At 48.9% G+C, this 24,543-nt stretch overlaps 1 protein-coding gene across 3 annotated transcripts in view; it reads right to left on the bottom strand.

The window, feature by feature from the left end:
- SBNO1 (strawberry notch homolog 1) overlaps positions 1–20,273 on the bottom strand; it is a 43,535-nt gene extending 23,262 nt beyond the window's left edge. Inside the window, exons 1-8 of one of the 3 annotated variants that reach the window (XM_069960830.1) lie at positions 19,907–20,273; positions 16,016–16,147; positions 12,089–12,193; positions 10,077–10,383; positions 8,099–8,196; positions 6,912–6,999; positions 455–615; positions 159–292 (exon numbers count right to left, since the gene is read on the bottom strand). In XM_069960830.1, the coding sequence (XP_069816931.1) occupies positions 159–292; positions 455–615; positions 6,912–6,999; positions 8,099–8,196; positions 10,077–10,383; positions 12,089–12,193; positions 16,016–16,147 (1,025 nt within the window). In that variant the 5' untranslated portion in view covers positions 19,907–20,273. Of the gene's footprint in view, positions 1–158; positions 293–454; positions 616–6,911; positions 7,000–8,098; positions 8,197–10,076; positions 10,384–12,088; positions 12,194–16,015; positions 16,148–16,254; positions 16,427–16,838; positions 17,493–19,906 lie in introns of those variants that run through there. The other 2 variants (XM_069960832.1, XM_069960831.1) reach the window with 2 other exon arrangements.
- Between the last annotated feature and the right edge of the window lie 4,270 nt (positions 20,274–24,543).

Raw genomic sequence — 24,543 nt, 5'->3', positions numbered from 1 at the left:
AAGGACACTATGCACTTGTGTGTAAAGTCGGCTAGAAGGATCTATAAACTGGTTAGGATTCCTTACTTTGCTGATAGATCCCCTTTAGGAATATTCAAATGTGGTCTGTATACATTACATCTCAATTCTGTACAATTAAAATACGGTTTTGTACTCACCACAAGGACCTTTTTCTACTCAGTAAGTAGTTTTCAAAAATGATTCCAGCAATTGTTCTTCCTTTCCCAACTCCTGCCCCATCCCCAATTAGGAAACCCGCTCTCTCTCCATTAGGAAGGAAGGTTTCATGTTGCTATAAAAAAAAATAGAAGAGAAATTCTCTAGTAAAACTAACACACGGATGCTTAAGCATCAACAACAATTACCGACACATTACAGGCAGGTAAGAGCCATCACACAATGAACACTAATGGAACATTTATACACAAGCTAAATAGAGGAGAAAGATACGAACCTGTGCAGCATAAGTGACAGCTTCTAACTGCAGTGCAGACAGCCAGCCATTATCAATTGTCTCCTCGGGAATTGTTGTCTGGAACCAAACATCTGGAGGCGTGACGCTTGACAAAGAACTGGTTTCCACAACAGGATCTGGATGTCTCAGTCCCACTTTAACTACAGAGAAAAAAAAAAGTAAAGATATTAAAGGTGTCAAATACTTTTACATTTGTATCCAAGATCTCAAATTTAAGAACTTCCTCCGCTCAGGCCACTGAAATTTATGGTGCTTGCTGCTGTTCGCCAAAGCAACCTGTTTTCAGTAGGATGCGGACGGATACCTCATGCAGCGAAAAAAAGAGGATTTTTTTGTACTCACCGTAAAATCCCTTTCTTGTGGCTTCATTGGGGGACACAGCACCAGTGGGTATAGGCTACTGCCACTAGGAGGCGACACTAGACAGAAGAAGAAGTGACTCCGCCTGGCAGCCTATACCCCTCCTACAGACACCAGGCTAACTCAGTTTAGTCACAAGCAGTAGAAAGTAGTAACAAAAACAGGCAAAAAAACCAGGCTGGTCCCGGGAACGAAAAAACCCCAAGAACAGAACAAGCCCCGGGAGCACAACCTCAAACAGGGTGGGAGCTGTGTCCCCCAATGAAGCCACAAGAAAGGGATTTTACGGTGAGTACAAAAAAATCCTCTTTTCTTGTGCCTGTCATTGGGGGACACAGCACCAGTGGGACGTACAAAAGCAGTCCCAGAGGGTGGGGAAAGAAGATTACAATCCCCATGCGGCCTGCCTAACGCACGGCGGCCTGCAGAACCTTGCGGCCCAGACTGGCGTCAGAGGAAGCCAGGATATGGACCTGATAAAACTTTGAAAAAGTGTGAACTGAAGACCAGGTGGCGGCCTTGCAGACCTGGGACACTGAGGCCTGATGGCGAACCGCCCAAGAGGCCCCCACAGCTCGAGTAGAATGAGCGGTGACCCGAAAAGGAGGAGCCCTGCCACGAACGCGGTAGGCCTCTGCGATGGCTGCCCTGATCCAACGCCCAATGGTGGTCTTGGAAGCCGCCAGCCCCTTGCGCGGACCCGACGGGACCACGAACAAGGAATCCGAGCGGCGGAAGGAAGCAGTGACTGACAAGTAGATCCGTATGGCCCGGACAAGGTCCAAACAATGCAGGGACCGTTCCCTAGGATGGGAGGGCGCAGGGCAAAAAGAGGGGAGAATGATGTCCTCATTAAGGTGGAATGCAGACACGACCTTCGGCAGGAAGGAAGGAAGAGGACGAAGCACCACCTTGTCCTTGTGAAGGACCAGATAAGGGGAGCGACAAGAGAGCGCTGCCAGTTCAGACACCCTACGGATGGAGGTAACCGCCACCAGGAAGGCGACTTTCCAAGAAAGGAAACAAAGAGACAACTCCCGAAGAGGCTCAAAGGGAGGACCTTGCAGAACCTCGAGGACTAAATTAAGGTCCCAGGGCTCTAAAGGCTGACGAAAAGGAGGGGCCAAATGGACCACCCCCTGAAGAAAGGTCTTCACCTGGGGGCGGAAAGCTAGAGCCCGCTGAAAAAGAACAGACAGGGCGGAAATCTGCGAACGCAAAGTGGAATGACTGAGGCCTTTATCCAGCCCGGACTGTAAAAAGGAAAGAATCTTGGGCGTGGAACACACCAAGGGGTGAAAATTATTCTGTTCGCACCAAGAAAAGAAGGCCTTCCACACGCGATGGTAGACCCGAGCTGACTGAGGCTTACGGGCCTTAAGCATGGTTTGGATGACTGGTTCCGAGAACCCACGAAACCTCAACACCGCGGCCTCAACAGCCACGCCGTCAAACTCAGCTGAGGTAAATTGGGGTGGAATATTGGCCCTTGTGAAAGGAGGTCGGCCCGCAGGGGAAAGCGCCAGGGGGCGTCGGCCAGGAGGTGCACTACGTCGGCGTACCAGGACCGGCGCGGCCAGTCTGGAGCGACAAGAATGGCGGGAACGCCGAGTGCCTTGATGCGCTTCAGGACTCGTGGGAGAATGGGCAGAGGAGGAAAGGCGTAAACCAGGGAGAACTGCTCCCATGGGGTCACCAAGGCGTCGACCGCGAACGCGCAAGGATCCCGGGCCCGAGTCACATAGATGGGGAGTTTGTGGTTCAGCCTGGAGGCGAAGAGATCCACATCTGGGGATCCCCACCGCCGGCAGATTTGAAGAAACACCTCGGGATGTAGAGCCCATTCGCCCTGATCCAGTCTTTCGCGGCTGAGGTAGTCCGCCGCCCAATTGTCCACCCCGGGAATGTGGACTGCCGAGAGAGCTGGAACAACCCGCTCCGCCCAACGGAGAATGCGAGCGGCCTCGGTCATGACAGAGCGGCTCCTGGTGCCGCCTTGACGGTTCAGATAGGCAACGGCGGTGACGTTGTCGGTCTGAACACGGACCGGATAACCCCTCAGGCGATTGGTCCACTGAGACAGGGCGAGAAAGATGGCCCGGAGCTCCAGGATATTGATGTGAAGCCGAGCCTCTGTCGGCGACCAAGAGCCCTGAGCTGTGTGGCTCCCGAAGACAGCCCCCCACCCGGACAGGCTGGCATCCGTAGAGACGACCAGCCAATTGAGGGGGAGGAACGAGCGGCCGAGGAGGACCACCGGAGACGTCAACCACCAAAGAAGCTCCCTGCGAACAGCAGGGGACAGGAGGATCTTCTTGTGGAGAGACAGAGGGGACCTGTCCCACTGCGACAGAATCGCTTGCTGCAGAGGGCGCGAATGAAACTGAGCAAAGGGGATCGCCTCGAAAGAGGAGACCATCTTGCCCAGGACTCGCATGCAAAGGCGAATCGAACAGGGGGCGCCCGAGCGGAGCAGAGAGACTGCCGAGCGCAGGGAGGCAACTTTGTTTGGAGGAAGGAGGACGCGGGCCATCTCGGTGTTGAATAGCATCCCGAGAAACTCCATAGAGCGGGAGGGAAGTAGGGAAGATTTTTGATAATTGATCACCCAACCGAAATTGGTCAAGAGATCGAGTGTGATCTGGAGGCTGGACAAAGTGTCCTGCTTGGAGCGGCCCTTTACCAAAAGGTCGTCCAGGTATGGCAGGACAGCCACCCCCTTTGACCGAAGCAGAGCCATCAAAGGTGCAAGGATCTTGGTAAAGACCCGAGGCGCCGTGGCGAGCCCGAAGGGCAGGGCAACGAACTGGAAATGTCCAGAACCGACGGCGAAACGTAGGAAACGTTGATGACTGGCTGCGATGGGAACATGCAGATAGGCGTCGCGGATGTCTATAGAAGCAAGAAATTCGTCCTGCTCTAGAGACGCGACCACCGACCGCAAGGATTCCATGCGGAACCGCCGAAGGCGAACAAACCTGTTCAGCCGTTTCAAATCCAGGATAGGACGGACTGAGCCGTCCTTTTTGGGGACTGTGAACAGATTGGAATAGAATCCCTGGAAGTGCTCGGAGGGAGGAACTGGGACCACAACTCCTTGAGCTAGGAGATTCTGAACCGCCCGAAAAAGCTCGGAAAGCCGTGCCGAAGAGCGTGGGAGATTTGATGGAAAAAAGCGAGGAGGTGGAATGCACACAAACTCGATTTTGTACCCTGAGGACACCACCTCCCGAGCCCACACATCGGACACATGGGCGAGCCAAATCTCCTTGAAGGAGAGCAGACGACCCCCTACTTGAGGGAGAGACCCGAGTGGTGAAGGACCCTCAGGAAGAAGACTTGGGTGCAGGACCCTTAGAAGGGCGAGAACGGGGCTGCCAGGTGGGGCGGGGTTTGAAGGAGGGCTTCCTAGAAGGAGCTGGAGGCGTATCCTTAGCCGGGCGACGACGTGCCGGAGGCTCAAAAGAGCGGAAACGGCTGGAACGCCTGGGAGGCTGAGGGCGCCGGGATCGGTTTTGAGGAAGCAAGGAGCTCTTCCCCCCCGTAGCGTCCGAGATTATCTTATCCAGCCGCTCCCCAAAAAGTCTGTTTCCTGCAAAGGGAAGAGAAGTCAGAGCCTTCTTGGAGGCGGCGTCAGCTGACCAGCATTTTAACCAGACAGAGCGTCGGATGGCTACAGAGTTTGCCAGGGCCCGCGCAGACAAACGAGCAGCTTCCTGAGAAGCGTCGCACAAGTATTTGGACGCATGTAGAATTTGTGAGGCCAGAGACAGGAGATCCTCACGCGGGGTGTCCAGGGAGAGGTCATGGACTAACTGCCTGGCCCAAGAGGAACAAGCCTTGCTGACCCAGGATGCAGCAAAGGTAGGACGTAGGGCCGAACCAGCTGCAACAAAGACAGACTTCGAAAAAGCGTCGATTTTCTTGTCCACCGGGTCAGTGAGTGAAGCACCATCTGCCAGAGGCAGAGTAGTTGACTTGGAGAGTCGAGAAACTGGAGGATCCACAGATGGGGGCACTGTCCATGTAGTGACCAGGTCAGGGGAGAAGGGAAACAAAGCCTCGGCACGCTTAGAGGATGGAATCCGCCGGTCAGGGTGATTCCACTCCTTGGCTAGGAGGTCCTCAAAAGCCTTATGGCTGGGAAAAACCAATGGCTGTCGCTTCTGGCGACGGAAGGAAACCTCACTCTTGGAGGTAGAAGAGGACTCCTCCTCAATATGTAAGGTGTCTCGCACTGCACGGATCAAGGCTTGCACTGCAGAGGCCAGCTGATCCTCCCTGTCAGACTCTGAAGCAGAGTCAGAGGGGTCCCCCGAGGTGGCGGAGAGGGGTCGCTGGGAAGCGGAACCGCCTGCAGTGGATCTGGGAGGAGAAAGGTCTGAGGAACACCTAGAGGGCGACCGTGAGACAGAGAGTCTAGGTCTCTTATGAGACCGTCCTCTGGAAGGGGAGTCAGGAGATACCCTGGAGGGTCCTGCTGCTGGAGGCGCCTGGGAGGGCAACCGCTCAATGGCATGGATCATGACCTGCGACAGCTTAGAGAGGTCACCGATCGCCTGGGACAGGGATCTAGCCCACTCAGGAGAAGCTACATCAGGACCTGGAGGGGGGGCCTCCTGGGAAGTGGCACCAGGGTTAAGGCATAGCAGGCAGAGGGAACCAGGCTGACCACAGGGGAATTTCTTATTGCAACGAGCACACGCAAAGTGTGTCGCCACAGCCGCGGGAGCGAGCTGCCTAGGGGGGTCATCCCGGGGACCAGACATGGTAGCTAGGGCTGTTAGCCTGGGGAGTGGAGGAGGGGAATATCACCCACTGGGTGAGCCTACCAGACCCTGGAGTTGCTGCCGCACTGGATGCTGGAGCTGCTGCCGCACTGGATGCTGGAGCTGCTGCCGCACTGGATGCTGGAGCTGCACTGGAACGACTGCACTGGAAGCTGTAGCTGGTGCACGCTGGAATAGCTGCACTGGATGCTAGACTGCTGCTGTGCACAGGGAGCTGAGGCTGCTGTACTGGCAGAGATAACAGCAGGAGGCCACGAGCTGAAGCTGCTGCCGGCAAGAGGAGGAAGGGAGGGGGCAAGGAGGAAAAAGGTGGGGGCTACAGAGTAGCCAATAGGAGAAAGGGCTGTGGCGGGAGGAGCCGAAAAACGGGCGGGCGCCCCGCCCCCAGTGACGTCACTAGCGTGCGCCGACGCGGCCTAGCTCCGGCAGAAGCCGGGGCCTAAATTTGTGGGGCAGGCCGGCGGCAGTGAGACGGCGGCGCGGAGCGCCAGAAAACGCGACCGGAAAGGGAGAGAGGAGCCCAGCAATCCCCCAGCTGTCCCTTATGAAGCCGCTGCGGGCTGCAGTGGCTCCTGGATGAAAGGGGGTGGGCATCAGCCCAGGCTAGGAGGGAGATGAGAAGGGGGATCAGGAGACAACCTGTCCAGTAGGACAGGGGATAGAGGAGAGAGGGCTGCGCTGCAGGGAAGTGTGCACTGTGGCAATGGGGACTAGGGAGAGCAGGCAAGAGGCTACTGGTTGCCCTAGCCAGGATGACCCCCCCCCCCAAGGACAGGACTACTCACCTGTCCGGCGTCTTCGGGTGCTCGCAGGGTCACCCCCTCGGTAACCTCGCACCTGGGTGGGGTACCGGCATCCTGCGCAGGGAGCTGGCAATGGGGGACGGGTGACCGGCGCATGGGAAGTGAAAACTTCCAGTGCACCCTCAGGGGGAGGCTACGTCTGGTGTGGCAGCCCACGCCGACGGTCCCCCTGATAACCTAGAAAGAAAGAAAAAGAAATAAAACTAAAATAATAAAGAGGTGCGTGGCACCTGTGTCTACCTCATACGGACACTAGACTAAAACTGAGTTAGCCTGGTGTCTGTAGGAGGGGTATAGGCTGCCAGGCGGAGTCACTTCTTCTTCTGTCTAGTGTCGCCTCCTAGTGGCAGTAGCCTATACCCACTGGTGCTGTGTCCCCCAATGACAGGCACAAGAAAAAACAACCTCACTCAATCTGAAGCAGCGTTAGGTTAAGAATCAAACTGGGTGGAAAAATATGCTCAGATGTAAAATGAGACGTACGTTTTATTGGCATATATTCAGCATAGGTCTCAGCATGACCCATTTCATCCTCATCTTCTTCCTCTGGCTCATCTTCCTCTTTTACTTTCTGAAACAAAAACATCATGTTGTTAACCATACAAGCACTATAAACACTAACAGAGCAGCCCTTACATTAAAGCCAAACACTAATGTAGCTCTACATGTATCACTTCCTTGCTTAATTTGCACATCCTCACAACATTTCTTCAGGATATTGAAGGTACTTCTTTGTTGCAGCTGGAGATCAGAGGTTTTTTTTTGTTTTTTGTTTTTACACAGGGTGGGTTGCATTGACACTCATAGAAATCCAAAGCAAAAACTTTCAAATGACCAGAACGATAAAGCCCTCAATAAGGCCTTGAAGTGATCATACCTCACAGGTCCAATGGGTGCAATAGATTGGTGTGGCCTCTAAATAGAAGCCGCAAAACGTGACCATAGATACATGTAAATACAGTAGAAAACAAATATTGCTTTGTACACAGGCAAGAAAGTGGTCTAACTGGACCCTAACTGTTTATGAGAACAAAGGAAAATTGTCCCCAATATGAATGGAGTGTAGTACATGTGCCTGTCCAGTGCCACAATCGCCATGGGACTTCTGAACATGATCAAACTTCATTCGGTGAGCAACTTTCCTCTGATCTCTTAAAGGGGTATATCACAAAAGGATTTTCTTTCAAAATCAACTGGTGCCAGAGATTTGTAAATTACTTATCAGCTGCTGTATGACCTGCAGGAAGTGGTGTATTCTCTCCAGTCTGGCAGTGTTCTCTGCTGCCACCTCTGTCCATGTCAGGAACTGTCCAGAGCAGTAGCAAATCCCCAGGTTTTTCTCCTGCTCTCCAAACTGTAAAGAATACACCACTTCCTGTAGGACATACAGCAGCTGATAAGTTCTGGAAGACTTGGGATTTTTTAATAGAATGAAGTTACAAATCTCTGGCACCAGTTGATTTAAAAGTGAACTACCCCATTTAAACTGTGGGGGACCCTGCTGTCAGACCACAGAAAAGTGAACGAGGAGCCGATTGGTGGTGAATTAGGGATAAATGCTGGGAATGCCTCTTTAATGCAGTCATCTACAGAAGAAATAGGCAGTACACAGAAGAGATCAATGAAGACAATTACATTTAGCAGAATGTGCAGATATCAGAATTGCTCACATTAGTTGGAGAGAAGCTTCTTATTTTAATATCATCGTTGATCCATATTCGGGTCACTTCTTTATTAGTAATATCTTTCTTGGCTCCGTTCAGATCGGCTAAAAATAAAAATTAAGAATGTAAAAACATCTAGAAACTAAATACACAAAAACCTAGACAAACTCCTATAGTATTTCAAGTAGCAGTTCATACAACTCTCCAAGAACACAAAAAGTTGCTATCCATCCAGAATAAAGACCCTTCTCCCAGCTTTATACTCCTTACATATTTTTGTGATTCCTATCAAGGACGGCAGGAATCACTTTGCTATGAAAGGCAAAACACGGCCTAATAGAGTTTACTGTCTAAATTATAAATTTATAAAATGTACTGCTCCTTGGAAACCATAAGTGTGACAGAAACCATAACCACAGGCATATGTAAAAGTCTTCATAAAACAGTGAAAAAGCAAAAACAGACGTGAAATTCCCCACAGACAAAACTTAAATTACATATCTATAAACAGCTGAATGGACGACTCTTGGATATAGTCACAGGCAATTGCAGCTGTAGTGGACACACAAACAGAACGTGAACCCGCCGTGTCATCAGGGGAGTCGAAGCAGGCCCTCCAGCTGTTGCAAAACTACAATTCCCATCATGCCCGGATAGCCAAAGCTTTAGCTGTGTAGGAATGTAGTTTTATAACAGCTGGGGGGGTTGAGTTTGACACCTGTGTAAACTATATTCTAGTAGTGATGGTGATGTGAGAAGAAAAGAAACACTACTATGCAGGAACAGTTCGGTGAAATGGGGAGGTCATTGACATTACTAATAACCCACCACCATACTGATGCCTTACCTGTTTTGGTGGCACTTACCACCTTTGGAGAAAATATGACAATTTCTGTAACAAATATAATATATTCGGGAATGCTGCAGAAATAATACCAAGCACTTAACCATAACATGAACATTTACAGCTATCGATATACTCTACTATTCAAGGTTGTGCACAAGGAGGGACTATGGAGGCATGTGCACCATTAGACTGGGTTCACACAAACAGATGAAAAATTGACGGAAAAAAAATGAACATGTATTTTTGTTCATCCGTTTTGTTCTGTTTTCCATTGATTTCACTTAAATTTAAAAAAAATAAAAAATAAAAATTCTAAAAAAAAAAACACCCCAATTTAAATCTGGCATCACCATAAATCAGAACCCGCAAAATAGAAAGTGTTAATAGAACTCAACACAACAAAGTGACCACCATAAAAATGCCTTCCCAAAAAGTGGAATTGCAATTTTTTTTGAGAATAAAACTGAACCCTTTCTGTGATCTTTAAAACTGTCTCAACAGCAAAATTAAGTACATTGATATGAATTCAATTTTTTTTTTCTTCATTTTTTTGCACTTTAAACTACAGGTGAGTGAATTTACAGTAATAAAGTGAAGCACTTCGTTATGTCTGTAATCCGCTCATCAGCCGGCTGCCTTATAACTGACTGCAGCTCCTTTACCAGAAGTGGATCCAACTTCTCCCAGCACCCGGGGGAGGAGCAGCACAGAGCAGCAAAGAGTTAAATGGAAGCAAGTTGATAAGCGCATTGCAAATCATTGCAGTAAATTCGCTCATCTCTATTTAAAATAAAAAACCTACAACAGCAATGCAGAATAATTTGATGCAATCCAGATTTAAGGGCAAAGCTGCAAATTTTTCATTGCAGAAAACCCACAGCATCTGCCACATAGGAAATTAATACGGCAAACAGGGAGAGGGGCCAAACATGACACTGCTGGCTGCTGGTTAAAGTGCTTAAATACAGTGAATGACTGAAACCTGGAGGGATACCCGACTAGTCCTTTGTTAAGAGGCTCCACAGACTTGTTTGCATGTGGAGTTAGTAATATGTGGCCTCAATCATCAAAGCCTTAGGTGCAACCTAAAAGTCAAACGCATGCATAAATGGGAAGAAAACATTACGCTATACTTACTTGCAGCGGTTGCAACTGGCTGAGCGATATTAGATGGCGGTTTCAGTTTCATTAATTTATTCAGACTGCTGGTTTTCAGTAGGTCTTTTAGCTGGATTTGTTCTTTAGATGGTACAGCAGACACAGTGGTTTGGACAATGGGTGCAGCGGTGGAGGGTCTCATTGCAGCATTTGTCTGGAGAATTTTTGTGACTGTGATAGTCTGGCGAGTGGTAGTAACAGTAGGCGTCTTTGTCATCACTATTGTGTTACCGAGTGTTGGCAATTGGTTTATCTGATTTAGAACAAATGTTGTAGTAGATGGAGGCTGCAAAAGAATTAAAAGACAGTTAAAAAAAAAAAAAAAAAAAAAAATGTTGCAATGCTTTGTATAGAAGCACCTTAAGATATTACTGCACTGTAATTAACGTTCCTGGCCCTATGGAAACGTATTAGTAGGAATTCTAACCTGCTGTTCGCTTCCCTTAAAGGGAACCATTCACCCCGTGGCCCCCGGCAGAAACTGACAAACAGTGACATAAAGGTCAATATACTTACCACATCGCTCCCGGTCCCGTCCCGGATCCCGTTGTTGACACGGAGAAATCGCTGATTCTTCTTCTCCCGCCCATTATGGTAATGAGCTGAGATGAGTCCAACGTCCATAGGAAACGACGGACGAGTCCAACTTATTCATGAGGTCCTCTTCTCGTCGCCGCCCATCCACGCCTCCTGGAACTTGAGTAACGTCTTCAGTCTTCTGCCGAATTCCCGCGCAGGCGCCGCTGCGATGGTCTCGTCACCTCTTCTGCGCCTGCGCGGTAAACAGGATACGTGTTCGAGCCAATCGGCGCACGCGCAGTAAACAGTGAAGCTGCGGAGCGGCTTCAATTGTGAACTGCGCATGCGCCGAAAACGACTGTCACGGCGCCTGCGCGGGATCCGGCGAGAAGAAAGAAGACGAGGAGGAAGAGGACCTGGCGTCAATCAAGTTTTGGAGGCGGGGAGAAGGCTGGATTTCGGACCCGGCGGCGCTCATTACCATAATGGGCGCAAGAAGAAGAATCGTCGATTTCTCCGTGTTAACAACGAGATCCGGGACGGGACCGGGAGCGATGTGGTCAGTATACTGACCTTTATGTCACTGTATGTCAGTTTCTGCCGGGGGCCACGGGGTGAATGGTTCCCTTTAAATGTAATACTGGCCCCAGGAGAAGGATAGACCCCTTGTACAATAAACTACTATAAAAACATGGCCACTTTCCCCCTACTGTTGTCTCCAGTTTGGGTGGGGTTTTGAAACTCAGTTCCATTGAAGTGAATGGAGCTTAATTGCAAACCGCACCTGAACTGGAGACAACAGTAGGGGGAAAAGTGGCCATGTTTTTGTAGCGCTGGATAACCCCTTTAATAAACATTACCAAGGGTTTGGGGCAGTGTTCAATGCCTCCCCCACCCCCCATGTGTTTTATAAGCCATCTCTCATTTTTTCATCTACCGGCCCATATGAGGTCTTTTGTTGTGACACCAATTGTACTTTTCCATAAAATATTTTGCCAAAGTGAAAACATTTGAGGGTAATAAAACTGAACAGTCTGTATGATTCCAATGATTATTATTACTTGATAACATTTACCTTTAAAAAGTTAAGAAAACCCTCTCCCCCCCCCAAAAAAAAACATGAAATACTAAATACTGCAGACTCATAACTCCCCCCTCCCCCCCGTCTATGGGGCTACCTGAGGGTTCATTTTTTGCACCATAATCTGTAGGCTTTATTGCTACCACACATATGGGACAGTTTGGTCACTTTATTCTAGTTAACCAAAAACAACAATTTTGCACAACGTGAACAAACCCACTTGCGATGATACTAAATAAATTAAAAATAAATAAAATACAATACATACATACATACATTTTATTTTTATTCTTTTTTTAAACAGTAAATTCTACACAAATACACATTCAAGAGCTGAACACATCCCCATAATCATCATCCTGTTAGTACTCGATAGATGAGCGTTACCTACCCTGACATTCAATAGTGCTGGACTTGTTACTGATACGGTCTCTTGCTTCACAGAAACTGATGCTTCGGTTTCCTTGTTTCCTCCTAAAGCACTGATTGGCAAAGACTGGAAAATATCAAACAAAAGAAAACTCAGCCACAAGACAACCTGTACCTTGTGTTCTCACACCGTAACACATCATAGTCAACACTAAATGGGCACTGTCAAAGAAAACAAAACCTTGCCATAGGAACATGTTAGAAGTTTTGATGGGTACACTACATTGATCCGTATAAGCAGTCTGATGACTACTTACTGCTGATTTTTTTCAAATCATAGTGATTTAAATGGAACAAAGAGTGCCATCAACCCCAAACTGGTACAGATATAAGCATAGCAAATTTTACAGTACTTGCAAAGCACTTCACTAGGCCCGGCCATCGGCTTGTCAGTCTGCTGCCTTTAAACTACGGAGCGCTCCGCTCTAGGTGCCTGGAAAAGCTGGAAACTAGTGAGGAGAGGCAGACTGAAGAGTTCAAAGAAAGCAGACTGACAAGCTGACGGCCGGGCCTAGTGAAAGGCTTTTGCATCGCTAGTAGTGTAAATTCGCCCATCCCCAGTTATACTTCTCTGTACATGTTCTAAGTTTACTTTTCTTTTTAAAGTTAGCAAAACATAATAGAAAACACATGAATTGGGCGTCACTGTAATCATAGTGACCTGCAGAATAGAAAACAATTTCAAGATATGTTCCTAGTGGCAATTTTTAACTTTATTTGGATGGGGGGAGGAGATGTGTGATTTTTTTTAAACTTTTAACACTGTAAGCAGCACCTGTAAATCCAGTAGCTGGTCAATGCCATTCAAAAGCAATCTGATTGTGTTTATTAATCCAACCACCTGTAAACATGTATTCTGTGAACATTTTCTGCCATTATTACACCTTAGTCTACATCACAGGCCCTCCAGCTGTTGCAAAACTACAATTCCCATCATGCCTGGACATCTAAAGCTTTGGCTGTCCAGGCGTGATGGGAATTGTAGTTTAGCAACAGCTGGAGGGCCCCAGCTGACCCCAGCTGGAGTTTGACCCCCCCTGGTTCTCATTGCAGCTCAGTGATCTTGTTCTTCATCTCGCACTATGTTACTAGCACCACAGTAAACTCCTTTCTCAGGTTTAGCTATTTCCCAGTGCCCAGCCCCAAGGGGCAGTAATGTGGCTGAATTATTAGCATTACTGAACAACAGCAAGCCTTGACCTGCAAACCATTTAAAGGAATTTCACCCAAGACCACCATTCTGTTACATAACGCTTATAGAAAACTAACCACCCAGTGTTCTTACAACAAGTCAATGAACCAACAATGGCCATTTTAAATGTAAAGACGACCTTGTAGATGCAGATTCCCTAGCAACTCACAAAGCCTTGTCGACTAAACAACACTTACACAGTAGCAACAATGGGAGACACAACAATATGAAACAGAGCTCTGGGTAAGGCCACATTCAAGCTGCTGTTTGGAGCCTCCCGTTGGTCAGAATAGCACAGCATGCAAACCTATTCTTGTGCAAAAGAAAAACAACCTGGGCCGAGCCTATTATAAGTCAATGGAGTTCATCAGGATGCGCTGAGTGAGTTTCCAGCACAGAAGCCGTGATGCATATGTGAACAGAGGGGGGATTGCCAGCGGGTTTTTTCCAAAAAATGCTGTGGCCAGATGCATTAAAGTCTGTGATAGACGTCTATTGCACACTTACAAATGCAAAGTGAATTTTATGTACAGCGTGAAAGAGGGCCAAACCAGGTGAATATTAAATACAATTGCACCTATCCGGTGCATAATTTTATGCAATTTTATGAATATTGGATGCAACAGGTGGATGTTGCGACCCACACTTTGCAAAGGCAAGTGTGTTTGATAGCGCTCCTGGCACTGGTCTGGTCCTGTGTATGATGCGCTCTGTTCTCTGAGTATTGGGCTGACGCCCTTCCGATTGGCACCTTCTATTACACCTGCTTTGTACCCCTATAAGTTATATTGCATTAAAGTTTGTAATGACTTATTTCACTATGCAGTTTTAATTGTGCCATTTTTGCAGCATCTCCTTTTTGGGGCGTTAGTAGCTTTGTTTTGTTTAATTTTTCAAACCACTAGCATACCCTACTCATAGGAAAAAGAACCACCGCCATAAGCTTCTTGGTAAAGGAACTGAAAAATGTAAGGAGAAAAAAAAAACCTAACATAAAAAGTTATAAATGTAATAATCACCACATTAAAAATGCTTATAATAACTGGGGGAAAAAACAGCTGAACATTCATGTATGTGTGACGGAAGTCTTGGGCTTACAATACACACTGAAACACTATCAATGATTTGTTAGACAAACCAGACACTGTTCTGACGTGCCATTCCAGGTTTTCTTACTACAAATTTACGGTTCAATGACCAATGTGAGGGGGGTGGGGGTCCAAACATTGCTGGTAAGAACAGGTGAACATATAGAAAAAGTTGTTAGGAACGGTCACAGGTCTTTTGACCAAGCTTTTATACCAGAACTTATACATGTCAAAGTGACTGAAACAGAACAACCCATTCAATACTGTATTAGGCTAGGTTACCACTATGTATAAATAAAGGCAATTAACAAATTACATTGTGGGAACACATCCTTTTATTGTCAATCTGAAAATATAAAGAATAATTCAATTTCCTTTACTTGAAAGGGAACTATCAGCAGGTTAGACAAATGTAACCTGCTGATAGCCCCTATTGTGTACGGGGTGCCAAGAAGCAGCCTGTGCACAATAGGGAGCTATCAGTGGGTTAGATTTGTCTAACCTGCTGATAGTTCCTCTTTAATTTATGCTTCACCTCTAATATAATGAAAAACCATCTCCCTACTAAGGTACTTAATTATTTTGCTAGCTTAAAGTTAATTCTGTTACACAACCATTTTTGAGAGACTAAAGCACCAACTAGAAACAAATACAGTCCAGTTACATTACACAGCTAAGGGTTTGTTCACACTGAGCAAAAACGGCAGAATTCCGCCTGTATTACTGAGTGTGAACATATCCTAATAGAGTAAAGGGGTTATTCAGAATTAACAAAAAAAAAAAAAAAAAAAAGCGCTTTCTTCTAAAAACAGACAGCTCCACACCAGCCCTCAGTTTATGTGTAGCATTAACAACTCTGCTCCATTCACTGGAACTGAGCTGCACTACAAAAATGATACTTTTGCTGCAAGAAAGCTGCCATGTTTTCTAATCCTGAATAGCTCCTTTAAACTGACATGTAAGAGTAAAGGGACAAGTTATACCCTATGTACAGATAGCTCGAGCACCCCTAAAGCCCTCCTGAAAAGAGATGCAGGCTACATGTGTGCACTGCTCTACTCATTCTCTACAGAGCCGCCGAAGATAGCCAAAAGCTGCATTCAGCTCTCTTCGGTGTCTCTACAGAGAATGAATGGAGCGGTGGCACGGGTGCTCAGCCTGCAGCTCCATTCAGCTGGGACTTCAATTGATAAAATAACTTGTCCAGATGGGAATACCTCAACCCACACAACCCAGACTCAATGTCACCATATACTTTCAATAACTGATAACAGATCGATTGTCCAGCCATCAGTTCTCTCTCCTACCTGCCGCCCCACACACAGGAACGTTCCTCATAGCTGATTACTGCGTTCTCTATGGGGAAGGGTCAGCCGCAGCAAGAGAGCTTCAAAACAAAAGGGTTGGCTGTGATTTTCCATAATGCCTGACCCCTATCACCAACCTGTCTGTGGCTGTTTGAGAGACCTCCATACATCTTAGATTGACGACCAAATCCAGCACGAAGGGTGGGTTCAGTCTTCTAAAGTCACATGTTCAATACAGAATCGTTATCCAACAGTATATGAGGTTAGAGATTGGATAACTCTATAAATTTAAAATAACTTACCTGCTGGCTGACAGGGACCGGTCCCGGAGCAATGACACCAATATCCAAGGAATCGCCATCGAATAGGTCATTGGGGCTGATGCCGCTCTCACTCAAGGCAGCAAGCAACAAATCTTGCCCTGGATCCATCATCTAAAAGAAAGGGGAAAAAAAATTAGGAACAGATACTGAAGAAAAAAAAGTTTATCTGTTAAAAATTAGGTAAAGAGGGGTATAAGAGGGGGCAGCACTGGAGTCACCTGGGGATTTGCCCTTGAGCAGATCTGCCATCATAGTGGTAGTTGTTCACTGTATATCTCCAAGTGCGTTACACCAATGCTTCTCACTTCCAGTCCTCGTGGCCACTGACAGGTCGTGTTTTGAGGATTTCCTTAAAGGAGACCTGTCACCCCCAGTTAGATCCCCTTATACGTACCTCATCCCGCTGCCGAAGCACGGCTCTATTCATTCTCTATGGACGCCGGACCTCTCTCCAGAGCACGCGCGCCGGCTTCTGACCGGGATATCTCCGTCCCGGGACTGGCAGCGGGACGAGGTACGTATAAGGGGATCTAACTGGGGGTCAGGAGCCTGTCACCCGGCACGGGGGTGACAGGTCCTCTTTAATATTTCCCAGGTAATATTAAACTGCATCAGGTATTATCACGGGTGTCCTCAGATCAGGACCTTTTGTTGGCCCATGAGGACTGGAATGAAGAAGCACTGCCATAGGGGATGTGTTGATAATAAAAATGGAAGAGCTGCAACAACGATAAAAGTAATAGTGCCCATGCCAAGCCAAACAATAAGCGCTCAATAAGTGTTTTCATCATGCAAAACCAACCAAAGGGTCATTCCCAGATATCCGACAAAGCTCTTTCAAAGGCGGGATAGGGAAACGTCTCCTGCAGCGCCCTCCTGTGAAGATTTGAAACTTTTATGCTGCGTCTACACGGAGCCATAATTCGCCCAATCGATCGTTTAATAATTTTGAAGCAACGATTTGGTTTTTATAACTATCAGCGTTTGGACAGAGAAAAATTTTTGGAAAAAATCGTTATTGCGATTGTTTTTAAGATCACTTAAGCCCATCTTACACATAGGGTGAATCAGTGAAAGACTGTTTACACGAAACGATCTGCGAATTTTTAGCGAACGACCAACAACGATTTAAAAACATGCTGAAAGATCACAAGGAACGATTTCTCGCTCGTCGCTTGATCATTTGCTGTGTGTACACAGAACGATTATCTCGCTAATGCCATCGTTATGGCGAAAATTCTAACGATAATCGCTCCGTGTAAACGCAGCATTAAGCTGACAACAAAAGATGCATCAATTGTAAAAATTGGAATGGGGGGGACCCTGATCCTTGAGATGTGTCCCAGTCTAATAATGGTGTCTCTAGCCACTCCTCACAGCATGTTCTGTTGGGTGTTATAATTACAAAAACATGACCACTTTCCCCCCCTCTCGTCTCCAGTTTAGGTGCGGTTTGCAATTAAAGGGGTTATCCAGCGCTACAAAAACATGGCCACTTTTCCCCCTACTGTTGTCTCCAGTTCAGGTGTGGTTTGCAATTAAGCTCCATTTACTTCAATGGAACAGAGTTTCAAAACCTACACCCAAACTGGAGACAACAGTCGGGGGAAAGTGGCCATGTTTTTGTAGAGCTGGATAACCCCTTTAAGCTCCATTTACTTCAATGGAACAGAGTTTCAAAACCCCATCCAATTTGGAGACAACAGTAGGGGGAAATGGCCATGTTTTTGTAGCGCTGGATAACCCCTTTAAGGGTACAAACACACACACTGTATATGCAGCAGATTTGATGTTGAAGACTTGATGCTGTGTTCAGTTATTTAGATCTAAACTGCTGCGTATCGCAGCAGTAAATACGCTGCGTATACGGTGTGTGTGTTTGTACCCTAAGAAGAAAATGCTGCGGCACTCGCGACCTGGATGCAACATGGGTTTATCCCATCACATGGCAGGGAATACAAACAGACGGCGATGGTTTCACGCCAAATGCACTTCCTCCACCACCAGTGTTCTCCTCTTCTAAGGACTGGATGTGAACGCTGTACTAAAGGTCTGCGGAGCGACATTTATATTGGCACATCCAGGTGTGGACAGAGAGCGTTAATAGTGCCAGGATGGATTTCTATGTCCTGTATGCACAGACGACTAACTACAGGCTGTAATATGAGGACTTTCAGAATAATTTGTATAGCGCCAACAGATTCCATGGCACGGCAACGACAATAGGGATAGGGTACCTTGGCTCTCCAGCTGCAGCAAAACTACAACTCCCATCATGCCTTTTGCTCTCCAGCTGCTGCAAAACTACAACTCCCATCATGCCTTTTGCTCTCCAGCTGCTGCAAAACTACAACTCCCATCATGCCTTTTGCTCTCCAGCTGCTGCAAAACTACAACTCCCATCATGCCTTTTGCTCTCCAGCTGCTGCAAAACTACAACTCCCATCATGCCTTTTGCTCTCCAGCTGCTGCAAAACTACAACTCCCATCATGCCTTTTGCTCTCCAGCTGCTGCAAAACTACAACTCCCATCATGCCTTTTGCTCTCCAGCTGCTGCAAAACTACAACTCCCATCATGCCTTTTGCTCTCCAGCTGCTGCAAAACTACAACTCCCATCATGCCTTCTGCTCTCCAGCTGCTGCAAAACTACAACTCCCATCATGCCTTCTGCTCTCCAGCTGCTGCAAAACTACAACTCCCATCATGCCTGGACAGCCTTCTGCTCTCCAGCTGCTGCAAAACTACAACTCCCATCATGCCTGGACAGCCTTCTGCTCTCCAGCTGCTGCAAAACTACAACTCCCATCATGCCTGGACAGCCTTCTGCTCTCCAGCTGCTGCAAAACTACAACTCCCATCATGCCTGGACAGCCTTCTGCTCTCCAGCTGCTGCAAAACTACAACTCCCATCATGCCTGGACAGCCTTCTGCTCTCCAGCTGCTGCAAAACTACAACTCCCATCATGCCTGGACAGCCTTCTGCTCTCCAGCTGCTGCAAAACTACAACTCCCATCATGCCTTTTGCTCTCCAGCTGCTGCAAAACTACAACTCCCATCATGCCTGGACAGCCTTCTGCTCTCCAGCTGCTGCAAAACTACAACTCCCATCATGCCTGGACAGCCTTCGGCTGTCCAGGCATGATGGGAGTTGTAGTTTTGCAGCAGCTGGAGAGCCAAGGTTCCCTACCTTACAGGTATGGCTGAATTACCATGGACCTACCATAGGGAAAGTGAAAATCCCAGCCACAGATTAGAAATCAGCCGATCAGTCAGTCATCCCCGGTAGAGGTGACTACTGTAACCTGATCCCTCAGCATCTAGCTGGCTGTATACACACACACACACACACACACACACACACGATGTAACCCCTATGGGGCTCTGAGCACGTGCTGCCATGGGGGGGGGGGGGGGGGGGGGGTTGGTCACCGTGACTGACCGGGACCCCACGCGGGGAGGACACGCTGTACAGAGGTCGCGCCACTCGCTGCCGCCGCCGCTACCACGTGGTCACAATATAAACTTCCGGGTTGGGGGCCAGGATGACTAATACAATGTCCAGTCATGAAGGAGAAACCGGACCGGACCCGGTACCTGACGGGATGGAGGGGCCCGCCGCCTCGGTAAACAATAGGCGGGTGAGTGTAATAGCGGGGAGCTGAGGAGCCGGTGTGACAGGACCGTACGTGTCCGTATAGTGGCCGCTGTACACACACACACACACACACGACGGTACCGCACACGGCCAGGACTCGGTGCACACTGTCGGTGAGATGAGGCGCTCGTTTACCTCAGGCCGCGGTGGACCCTCCAGCTGCCCGTACACCCCCCCGGAGATATCCCTCCCCGCCCTCTCCGGTCACTCACGGTGCTGGTCCCGGAGACGTCGTCACTCCGCTGCTGTGTCACCGCCGACTGCTGCTGCTCCTACTCCGACCTGCCGCTTTCTACCTCACAGCCGCCATCTTTACCGGGGAAACGCCACAGCTCAGTACCACGTGACCCGCGCAGCGGCAGCAGCAGCCGCCTGAGGCCTGTCCACCCGCCCCCGCTCAGCGCCGGCCCCGCTCTGTCCGCCCGCCGGCCGTCCCGACGCTTCTTCCCCGCGCAGCAGTCTCCTCGCGCCCGCCGCTCGGATGATTTTATTATAATCCATAATTATTATTATTTTGTAGGGTTTTCAAGAAGAAGGCGGTTGAGAGGCCACGTGACGCGAGGTCCCTCCCTCCTAGGAAATGACGTTGAAGGGGACGGGAGTGGGCGGGGACTTGTCGTGTGTTGGGCGCCATCTTGGGAAGGTCAGCAGTGTTCTCTGGGTGGATCAGGTGATCCGTGGGGCGGGGGGGGGGGGGGCATGGCGCCAGCCAGTCTCGCGTTACTTCACAGTTGACCTAGGCGGCTTCCACGTTACTTTTTCTTGCGGTCACTAAGCGCATTTGCTCTCTTGTTGCCGGGAAACCCTGTTTTTAGCAATTTTCGAAGAGTTTGCAAACTAAAAATTACGGGTTATAAACATATTTATAGGGTATGTTCACATGCTGCGGATTAGTTGCAGATTTTGACATTGCATTGGGAGAATCTGCAGCGTGTGAATATACCCTTATAGGAAGCCTTTGTCTAGAGCAGGGGTACTCAACAACTTTTAGTGAAGGTCCATTTACCGGCAGCTATTGTCAGGTGAAGGTCTGCGCTGAACATCATTAGTAAACGTGTTGCACTTCCCCAGTAGTATATAGCCCCCTTGTTGCTCCCCCTGTAGTATATAGGCCCCCCTGTTTCTCCCCCAGTAGTATATAGTCCCCCTGTGCGCTCCCCCAGTAGTATATAGCCCCCCTGTTTCTCCCCAGTAGTATATAACCCCTTGCTGTTTGTTCCCCCAGTAGTTTATAGCCCCCCTGTGCGTTCTCCCCCAGTAGTATATAGTCCCCCTGTACGCTCTCCCCCAGTAGTATATAGTCCCCCTGTGCGCTCTCCCCCAGTAGTATATAGTCCCCCTGTGCGCTCTCCCCCAGTAGTATATAGTCCCCCTGTGCGCTCTCCCCCAGTAGTATATAGCCCCCTGCTGTGTGTTCCCCGAGTAGTATATAGCCCCCCTGTGCGCTCTCCCCCAGTAGTATATAGACCCCTGCTGTGTGTTCCCCCAGTAGGATATAGCCCCCTGTGCGTTCCCCCAGTAGTATTTAGCCCCCCCTGTGCGCTCTCCCCCAGTAGTATATAGCCCCCGCTGTGTGTTCGCCCAGTAGTATATAGCCCCTCCTGTGTGCTCTCCCCCTGTAGTATTTAGTCCCCCTGTGCGCTCTCCCCCAGTAGTATATAGTCCCCCTGTGCGCTCTCACCAGTAGTATATAGTCCCCCTGTGCGCTCTCCCCCAGTAGTATATAACCCCTGCTGTGTGTTCCCCCAGTAGGATATAGCCCCCCTGTGCGCTCTCCCCCCAGTAGTATATAGTCCCCCTGTGCGCGCTCCCCAGTAGTATATAGTCCCCCTGTGCGCTCTCCCCCAGTAGTATATAGCCCCCTGCTGTGTGTTCGCCGAGCAGTATATAGCCCCCTGCTGTGTATTCCCCGAGTAGTATATAGCCCCCCTGTGCGCTCTCCCCCAGTAGTATATAGCCCCCTGCTGTGTGTTCCCCGAGTAGTATATAGCCCCCCTGTGCGCTCTCCCCCAGTAGTATATAGTCCCCCTGTGTGCTCTCCCCCAGTGGTATATAATCCCCGCTGTGTTCCCCCAGTAGTATATAGCTCCCCTGTTTCTCCCCAGTAGTATATAGCCCCCCTGTGGGTTCTCCCCCAGTAGTATATAACCCCTTGCTGTTTGTTCCCCCAGTAGTATATAGCCCCCTTGTGCTGTCCCCCAGTAGTATATAGCCCCCCTGTGCGTTCTCCCCCAGTAGTATATAGTCCCCCTGTGCGCTCTCCCCCAGTAGTATATAGTCCCCCTGTGCGCTCTCCCCCAGTAGTATATAGCCCCCTGCTGTGTGTTGCCCCGAGTAGTATATAGCCCCCCTGTGCGCTCTCCCCAGTAGTATATAGACCCCTGCTGTGTGTTCCCCCAGTAGGATATAGCCCCCCTGTGTGCTCCCCCAGTAGTATTTAGCCCCCCCCTGTGTGCTCTCCCCCAGTAGTATATAGCCCCCGCTGTGTGTTCCCCCAGTAGTATATAGCCCCCCCTGTGTGCTCTCCCCCTGTAGTATATAGTCCCCCTGTGCGCTCTCCCCCAGTAGTATATAGTCCCCCTGTGCGCTCTCCCCAGTAGTATATAGTCCCCCTGTGCGCTCTCCCCAGTAGTATATAACCCCTGCTGTGTGTTCCCCGAGTAGTATATAGCCCCCCTGTGCGCTCTCCCCCAGTAGTATATGGACCCCTGCTGTGTGTTCCCCCAGTAGGATATAGCCCCCCTGTGCGCTCTCCCCCCAGTAGTATATAGTCCCCCTGTGCGCTCTCCCCAGTAGTATATAGTCCCCCTGTGCGCTCTCCCCCAGTAGTATATAGCCCCCTGCTGTGTGTTCCCCGAGTAGTATATAGCCCCCTGCTGTGTATTCCCCGAGTAGTATATAGCCCCCCTGTGCGCTCTCCCCCAGTAGTATATAGCCCCCTGCTGTGTGTTCCCCGAGTAGTATATAGCCCCCCTGTGTGCTCTCCCCCAGTAGTATATGGACCCCTGCTGTGTGTTCCCCCAGTAGGATATAGCCCCCCCTGTGCGCTCCCCCAGTAGTATATAGTCCCCCTGTGTGCTCTCCCCCAGTGGTATATAATCCCCGCTGTGTGTTCCCCCAGTAGTATATAGCCCCCCTGTGCGCTCCCCCAGTAGTATATAGACCCCCGCTTTGTGTTCCCCAGTAGTATATGGACCCCCGCTGTGTGCTCCCCCAGTTATATAGACCCCTTTGCTCCCCCTCCGATAAAGTATATATCATAAAAAAACGACAACACTTTTACTCACCTGGGTCCGGGCGTCTCCCCTTGTCCTGGCGCCGGTGCTCCAGTGACGTCACTCGAGCGCTGGCCCTAGAGACACAGAGCGGCCTCTTGTGACAGCTGCGGCCACAAGAGTGACTGACAGGGAGGGAGAGCGCTCATAGTTACTGTGCAGAGGGGATCAGTGCAGCTCAGTATACAGGTATAGTGAGCTGCAGCAGGGGTCCGATCTGCTGGCCTCTGGACTGGTGGGTCTGCCAGTTGAGGACCCCTGGTCTAGACCTTCCGTGTGAGCCGGAGATATACTTAAAGTGACTGTACCACCAGGTCCAGGCTGAAGCACTGGAGGCCGCCGACCCACCCTTAGTGGGAGGAAACCCCTGCCCCTCTATGATAGGGTTCCATTGATTCTAATGGAGTCACGTCATGGAGGGGCTGGAGTTTCTTCCCACTAAGGGTGGGTCGGCCGCCTCCAGTGCTTCAGCCTGGGCCTGGTGGTATAGTCACTTTAAGGGGGAACTAACAACAGGTTATCAGACTTTGTCCTGCTATTAAAGGGGAGATATATCTCACCTGCTGTTGGTTCCCCTTTATTTTTAGGGCGGGTGACATCACTCACAGGCAATATCTGCCTGCGCCTCCACATTTTAGAAAAATACATTTATTCTCCGGTGCAAGAAGTCAAAGAGGCTCTACCAAGCTCCTGATCTGCTGCAAGCCGCAACGTCCCCTCCTTGCTTCCCCACCCATTACTGACCCTGCTTGGGACTCTTCTTCCAGCTGACCATCAAATCATGTAGAGATTGAGATGATATTAGGTTAGGAGCTGTACACAAGCTTGGAAAAGCCTCTTTGACACTTTTCACAAGAGAATAAATAAATATATTTTTTATGTTCTGGAAGCACAGTTGGATATACAAGAGGTACCATGTGTCCCCTCAAAGTAACAGTGTCGGCAGTATGGAACCTGAACTGCATCTGACAGAATTACTTTAAAGGAAATCAGCTGTAATTCGTGTTGGAAACTGCTGCCACTGTTAGATCAGGGAGACACGTGGTACCTGTCATATATCCAGCTATGCTTGCAGGATGTAGAGAAATACTTTTATTCTCTGGTACAAGGAGTCACAGAGGCTTTTCCTGAGCTCCTGATCTGCTACAAGCTGTAATGTCTCCTCTCTCCCCCTCCCTGCTTGATTGACACCTGGACGCTGAGTTCCCAGCAGGGTCAGGGATGGGAGGGGGAGGGAGCAGTTGCTGCACTTTACAGAGCTCAGGAAAGCCTCTCTGACTTTTCTTACTATGTAATAAAAAGCATTTTTCTACATTCTGGAAGCACAGACAGATATATGAAAGGTACCAGGTGTCTCGCTGATATAGCAGCATCTAACAGTGTCAGGAGTGTGGGACAGGTATTACAGCTGATAGATTCCTTTTACATCTAGTACAGTAAGGGCACACTCCCCCCAAATTGTGGGGGTACAAATGTAAGTCATTTGTCATAGTTTTTCATTCACACAATAACAATAAAAAAAAAGATATATATATATTTTTTTTAAAGTGTGTATTTGTGTTTCTTTGCAGCTT

This window comes from Dendropsophus ebraccatus, chromosome 3 (assembly GCF_027789765.1).
Source record: "Dendropsophus ebraccatus isolate aDenEbr1 chromosome 3, aDenEbr1.pat, whole genome shotgun sequence".
Classification (NCBI taxonomy): domain Eukaryota; kingdom Metazoa; phylum Chordata; class Amphibia; order Anura; family Hylidae; genus Dendropsophus; species Dendropsophus ebraccatus.
This window is presented reverse-complemented; position numbering and strand designations above follow the sequence as displayed.